This window comes from Eschscholzia californica, unplaced genomic scaffold (genome assembly GCF_041429995.1).
Source record: "Eschscholzia californica isolate CP2 unplaced genomic scaffold, dmEscCali1.0.p SCAF_3, whole genome shotgun sequence".
Classification (NCBI taxonomy): domain Eukaryota; kingdom Viridiplantae; phylum Streptophyta; class Magnoliopsida; order Ranunculales; family Papaveraceae; genus Eschscholzia; species Eschscholzia californica.
Genome location: NW_028238420.1, coordinates 3,824,098 through 3,831,094, shown reverse-complemented (window position 1 = coordinate 3,831,094; position 6,997 = coordinate 3,824,098). Strand labels below are relative to the sequence as shown.

The window sequence follows — 6,997 nt, the reverse complement described above, 5'->3', positions numbered from 1 at the left end:
AACAAAAACACCAAGTTATTGTGGGTATTCTTATGTTATGGTGATGGTAGATGACTTTTCAAGTAATACATGTGTAAAGTTCTTGAAATTGAAGAGTGAGGCACTCTTCAACTTCATAGAGTTCAACAACACCATAGAGAAGGAATTTGGGCAGAGAATAAAATGCCTAAGAAGTGACAATGGTGGAGAGTTTATGTCTGATGATTTCTTTCAGTATTGTGAGAAAAATGGTATTCAGAGACAAATGACATGTCCTAATACTCTCAGCAAAACGGGGTAACAGAAAGGAAGTTGGCACATCTCGCTTCAACAAGTCTTTCATGGATACACGACAAGAATCTTCCACGAGAACTTTGGGCTGAAGCATTTCAATGTGCGTGTCATGTGATAAATAGATTACCACCTTGGCCAGGTAAAGAAAAAACTCCTTTTGAATTGTTATATGGATTAAAACCTAATGTAAATTACTTTCGTGTGTTTGGTTCTGTTTGCTATGTTCACATTCCAAAATCAAATCGAACCAAACTTGATCCGAAAGCAAAAAAGTGTGTTTTTGTGGGATATGATTCCAGCAGGAAAGGATGGAGGTGTATGAATCTAGAAACCAGAAAGTTTGTCACCTCTAGGGACGTTGTATTCGATGAGATTTCCACCTATTATTCAGCCCAGAAAAATTATGTGCAGGAAGTAATTCTCAGTGATGATCAAGAGCAACCTGTTCTTGAAAATGATTTACCAGATTCAGATACAAATGAATCTCCAGCTGATTGCCACTCAAATGGCAACGATCAACAAGTTGAAAGAAGGCCTATAAGGCAGAAAAGACAACCAAATTACCTCAAAGACTACGAGGTTCAGTTGTGTACAGTCACTTCATGCTTCTTTGTAGGAGAAGTAGATGAAGAACCAACAAGTTTCGAAGAAGCCAAAGACCGTCCAGAATGGGAAGCTGCAATGCAAAAAGAAATTGAAGTATTGAAAAAGAATCACACATGGGAGTTGGTGGTGAAACCAGAAAACTGCAAGCCCATCACTTGCAAATGGGTTTACCGTTTAAAAAAAAACTCAAATGGAGATGTTCAAAAATACAAAGCTCGACTCGTTGCACGTGGCTTTTCTCAAAGCTACGGATTGGACTACGAAGAAACATTTAGTCCCGTGGCGAAGATGGTAACAATAAGAACCATTGTTTCTCTTGCAGCTTTCCGAAATTGGAAGTCATGGCAACTTGACGTAAAAAATGCTTTTCTTTATGGAGAGTTGGATCGTGACGTATTCATGGAGCAGCCTGAAGGATATGTTGCGGAACAGTATCCTAACCATGTGTGCAGACTAAGGAAGGCGTTATATGGCCTTAAACAAGCACCACGTGCTTGGTATGGTAAAGTTGCTCAATACTTTATCTTTTGCGGCTTTAAGGTTTCAAATGCAGATTCTAGTTTGTTTATTAAATCAAATTCAAATATGCATTTGATGGTTTTATTATATGTGGATGATATGATCATCACCGGAGATAATGACGCAGAAATTTCGATGCTGAATAATGAACTTTCTGTTCGATTTGAGATGAAGAACCTAGAGGAGACTAGTTGTTTTCTTGGTTTAGAAATTGAAAAATCAGATCAAGGGTACTTTGTTTCTCAAACGGGCTATGCAAGGAAGTTGTTACATCGTCTTGGCATGGGGGAGTCAAGAGAAAAAACCACTCCAATGGAGCCACATCTCAAATTGATCAAAGATGAAGGAGAACCACTAAAGGATGTTATGAAATTTCAGCAACTGGTTGGCAGTTTGATTTATTTGACTATCATAAGGCCTGAGATTGCTTACTCTGTTGGTGTAGTTTCTCAATTCATGTAGTGCCCAAGGTCTAGTCACTTGGAGGCAGCAAAAGGAATTCTTCGTTACGTGAAGGGTTCACTTGAGTATGGTCTTATGTACAAGAGGACTCAGAAGTTCTGTCTAAAAGGCTTCACTGATGCAGATTGGGCTGGAGACAAAAATGATAGACACTCAACTTCAGGCTATTGCTTTAGTACTGGTTCGGCTATGGTGTCTTGGTAAGCAATAAACAATCGGTGGTTGCATTATCAAGCACAGAAGCTGAATATGTGGCAGCAACTATGGCTGCACAAGAGTGTATGTGGTTGAAGAGGTTAATAGAAGACATGTTCTGCAAACTTGATTATGCTGTCGAAATCAAGTGCGATAACGAAAGTGCTGTTAAGCTTGCCTCCAATCCAGTTTTTCATGCTCGGACAAAGCATATTGAAGTTCGTCAACACTACATCCGAGAGAAAGTATTGGACCAAGAAATTAAGCTAATAGGAGTCTCTACAAATGATCAAGTTGCAGATATATTTACAAAGGTTGTGGTAAAGCCTAAGTTTGAACATCTCAGAGAAGCTCTTGGAGTTCTTGATGGAAAGGATGCACTAAGGGGGAGTGTTAAAAATTAGTGCATCTACGTACTAAAGTTTCTGTTTACTCAGTCAAATAACTAATTTCCTAGATTTTAGTAGCAGTCAAGTCATGAAGTATTAGTCTAAGTAGTTGCAGTTTTTTTAGGAGTTTACTGTTAGTTTATGACTATAAATATGATATGTATCAAGTTAGTTTTCTCAGATTTCTTCAAGCAGAAATAAAGAATTCTCAAGTATCTACTGTTTGCCTATTTGCTTAAGTGTTGCTTCTCTTTGTTCCAGATTTTTCTGTTTTTTGTTTTAAAATCAAGATAAAAAAAAACACGGCACATGGACCATGGGTAGAGCCGTAGAGGTTTCATAGCCAAGTCCAGTTACGGCCCATCCTGGTCCTGGGTGGAACTCTAGTCCCTAAGCCACCTTATAGAGCATAATATCATCATTATGCGCAAAGTATGCATGGCGTCTTTCAGTCAAGGAAATGCAATTTAAAAATATTTGTCCGAATAAGAGAACAAAAGAGTGACACTGCGCTTCAAAAACATTGCGTCCTCCAAAATTAAAATAACTACAGAAGACAACTAGCAGAACGCCATCGCCAAAACACTCTATTATATCACCATGGAATTAGTACTTGTTTCAAAAAGATCAAAGTAAAACCTAAATTAATTATGCTAACTCAAATCATATATACAAATCCAAATTTATTAAATGTAGATCACAAGTACAAAGAATATCCCTCCCTATTCAAGAAGGCTGGAGCCTTGAGTAATCAGGGTCTAAAGGATGGAGCCGCCTATGTCAAGCTAGTTTGGGGACGGCATAAAATCAGTAAATAGTACTCCAGAAGGTGAAAGCAAATTTGAGGACAACATCATTAGAGATGACGCTGACGATGGTAAAACACCACTTGACCCTGTAGCTTTCTGTTTAATCTTTATATTCTTAACTTCACCAGAATCATAATCTGTTGAGGAACTCGATTATCTAGTGAAGACTGGATTCCAGTAAGTTGTTGGACCAAGTTCATGAAATCTTGAGGTCTTCTGTGCGATCCGTCCATTACCTTTACCATTGGATTGATGAGATTTCTGGTGATAACCATTATGCGGTAATAAATTAAAATATTATTTCATATAATTAAACTTCAACAGGTCAATTTTATCAACAAAAAGAATCGTGCTACATATCAATTTCATAGATAAAGAAAAATAAAATCTCTAATCGGGTTCTCAAATGACGCTTAATGCAGACCTAAACATGATACCAATTAAGCTCTTTTTCCACTGTTCTTGTGGTCCTCGTGCAGTCAGGTACAATCCAAGTACAGTTTAATAGCGCCTTTGAGTCGGAAAAACCCTTAGTAGACCTCTGACTCCCAACAGAATGACACTTACCGGTCTCAAGAGAATAACATAAAATGCTTTCATCATCTAATCTAGGTAAGTAGATTTTGTTCTCCATGCTACTATTGGGAGCAACTGCTGACATACAAGAAGTATTGCTGACGAACAACATATGCTTTCCCAAACTTTCAACTTTAACCCAACTCTCACTAGAAAAATCGAATCTAAATACCCGGATCGACGTCCCAAGATACCTTATATCTACTAATAAAATCTGCCCTTCATGCTCAACCAAGAACTTTTGGTAGTTAGAATTAAAGCACTGTTGGTTACCGAGAACAATTTCCTTGAACGATCCACCATTAATCTCAAGAACACCTAAACTTCCGTTGTGATCCATGAAATAGAAAGCTCCATCACAGAAAACTGGACTGATTAAACACGGCGTAAATACTTCTGACTTTGGGTAGATTGCCGACCACCATTCTTTCTTTCCCCAAGTAATGAACCCGACAAGAATTTTGTCTTCCAAATCTTCTTTGTCAAAAAATCCGCCGTTGGCGAAAACTACACAGTCTGAAGAAGTAGGTGAGGACGAGAATGAGAGACGAAAGTACATATCATCGTCTTCCAAATAACTTCGTTGTTTTGGTATGCTAGGAAGTTGGATTACTGCTTTTGAATATGGGTTGTAAAAGAATATGTTTTGCGTTCCTTTTAACATTAGTAACCAGCCCTTATTCGAGCAACAGATAGTTGCCTCTGATAGAATTGTATGACTATCTGTGAAGTACTTGTCATTATTATGCTCCGGGTCGACAAAATTGTAGATGGCACCATTACTTTCAGAGAACAACAGAAATGGAGATAAAGATGTGAGCTTTTTAAACAAAACTGTCCACTTTGCTGCAGGCAGGAGTGATCGACTCCCTTTATTTATGGCGCGAAACTGTAAATAATCTACTAGAGGAAGATAACTTGCTATGAGCTCGATGACGTCCTCGTTAAGAGTACCCCATTGACTTGCTTCTTTAAGTGGTACTCCCCTTTTAGTTTGTCCCTCAACCACCTTCAAACCATTTTTTGCATTGGTATTCTTTTCTTGTGCATTTAGAGTGTTATCTCCCTCTTCACCGTCCACAAATATATTTTCCGTTCTTCCATCACAACCCCTGAAAATTAAGCACGGTAAATATTAGTTTAGCAAACAAACAAACAAAAGCAAGAATTATACATATACCACAGAGTATGTGTTGTCATTTAAAGTTACCTGACAGGTGGAGGCATCATCAACCAACCCGGAGACAAATGCGGCATTGTTGTCTTTAGAAAAGACAGTGAAACTGAAACACTTTGGCCTTCTAGATCATACTTATACAAGCTTTGGTCTCCTTCCAATGTGAAATACACACAACCTCTAGTAAGACTCAACTTGGCCGCGGAGCAAGAAGCTGTTGTGTTTTGCCCTAGAAAGAGTACATGATCGCCCAACCTATGTAATTCCTCCCAAGCCATTAAAGAGGAATTCAGTCTATGTACTTGTATTGAGATAACTGACTTATAAGAGAAATCCTCCAAATCTCCCAAATCTCCAATATCGTGATGCATAGTAATTTTGAAGAGTTCATCAGAAGACACCACATAACGTCTTGGACAACAAGTTGTTGGTGGTATATTTATGGCAAATGGGATAAGAGGGATGGAAAGAGGTCTCATGCAGAGGGATTCATCAGCATAAGCCCCAAGTTGGTTCTCTATTTTGATCTCAACATGCGAACTGACATTGAAAAATATATATAGATTGCCCTTACAGCAAGCGAAGGATCCAAACATTGGTTCAATTGCATCAGTATTTTCGGGCAACAACTTTTGTGATCTCCATCGTTCGTCTCCAGGACGACAATATACGAGTAGGGATTCAGACCTGTTCGAATACGCGAAACAAATAGAGAAGAAGACCATGCTGCTGCTTCTATAATTATTAGAAGGAGGCGAGGTCAAAATACAGTCGTAGATAACATACTTATTAGGATCAGACCATTTGGATAAATTAGGTAACATGATTTTCTCTAAAGTTACCGGATTCCAAAGAAAACAATCCCAATTGTGGTTGTTAGATAGAATAACTAACCAACCTTCATGAGAGTGGGATTGCCAATATTTACTTCCACTCAGCTCTGGTATTCTCTTTATGTAGTTCCTCTTACTAGGTTCAAGGAGATTGTAGAATGCCTGATCTTTCCCATCCTTTTTTGTAGAAGGTAAAACGAGCCACGGCACTTCGGACGGAAGTGGTGGACGACTACGCAAACTTCTCTTCTTCTTGTACTCCTCTTCCATGGATGATGATGATGATTATAAAGGGGCTGACTATATTGAGATGAAGATGTGAAAATATCAATATTAAAAACTCAAGGAAACATCAATGCCAATAACAAATACAACTAAGGGGGTATACTGAGATGAAGTTCAAAGCTTATCAAATTCTAGGTAGATGATTAAATCTCACTGATTCTAAACCTCAAAACACGATATTCCTCTAGAAAAAACATTACAAAAAAAAAAACTAACTTTAAGCTTTAATCAAAACAACTCACACACAAAGTAAATCAATCATAAAATAGAACCCATTAGATATGATTCACAGAGAATAAATAAACTAAAAAGGAAAAGGAAGAAGAAGTGGAATTTACCTTGAAGAACAGAGTAGTGGTAGGTCACGAAAAAAAGAAGAAGGAAAGCTCTGCTACTATTTACTTTGGGTTATGATTTCTCAAAGAAAGATTACCGGTAAATAACAAACTATATAGTTAGTAGTTGCTAAATTTATACTTTAGCATCCTAATCTTATTAGTCCCATAGATATGTCAACACAATACAACATTTAGATTTAGACTTAGACTTGAACTTAGGCTTGGATTCAGGGCCGTGCCTGAGAATTTAGGGGCCCCGTGCCAAATTCGAATCTGGGCCTTTTAATGAGACAAAAAGATTACAAACAAAATCTGAACAATGTATAATTTCTTTGTTATAGGTGTGTTTTTTTGTACAAGATATAGTTTAGAACCTAAAAGCGAATTTTTATGTAGTATGTCTTGTATCACGATTTTGTACATATATATTCACATGTTTTCGAAGTTTTTACAATTTTTAGATATCTATTTCTAAACACACTTCGAAAAATCCCCCCAAATAATAATATGTTAAAATGAAGCGTAAGAGAGTAGA

The 6,997-nt window shown here is 37.5% G+C and overlaps 1 protein-coding gene across 1 annotated transcript; it reads right to left on the bottom strand.

Moving 5' to 3' along the window:
- Positions 1–3,530: 3,530 nt before the first annotated feature.
- LOC147547774 (uncharacterized) lies at positions 3,531–6,557 on the bottom strand. Its single transcript, XM_086672146.1, has 3 exons — positions 6,463–6,557; positions 5,040–6,139; positions 3,531–4,941 (listed from the first exon to the last, which is right to left on the bottom strand). Exons 2-3 carry the CDS (start codon positions 6,107–6,109, stop codon positions 3,678–3,680), a joined length of 2,334 nt encoding a protein of 777 aa, XP_086528272.1. The 5' UTR covers positions 6,110–6,139; positions 6,463–6,557; the 3' UTR covers positions 3,531–3,677.
- Between the last annotated feature and the right edge of the window lie 440 nt (positions 6,558–6,997).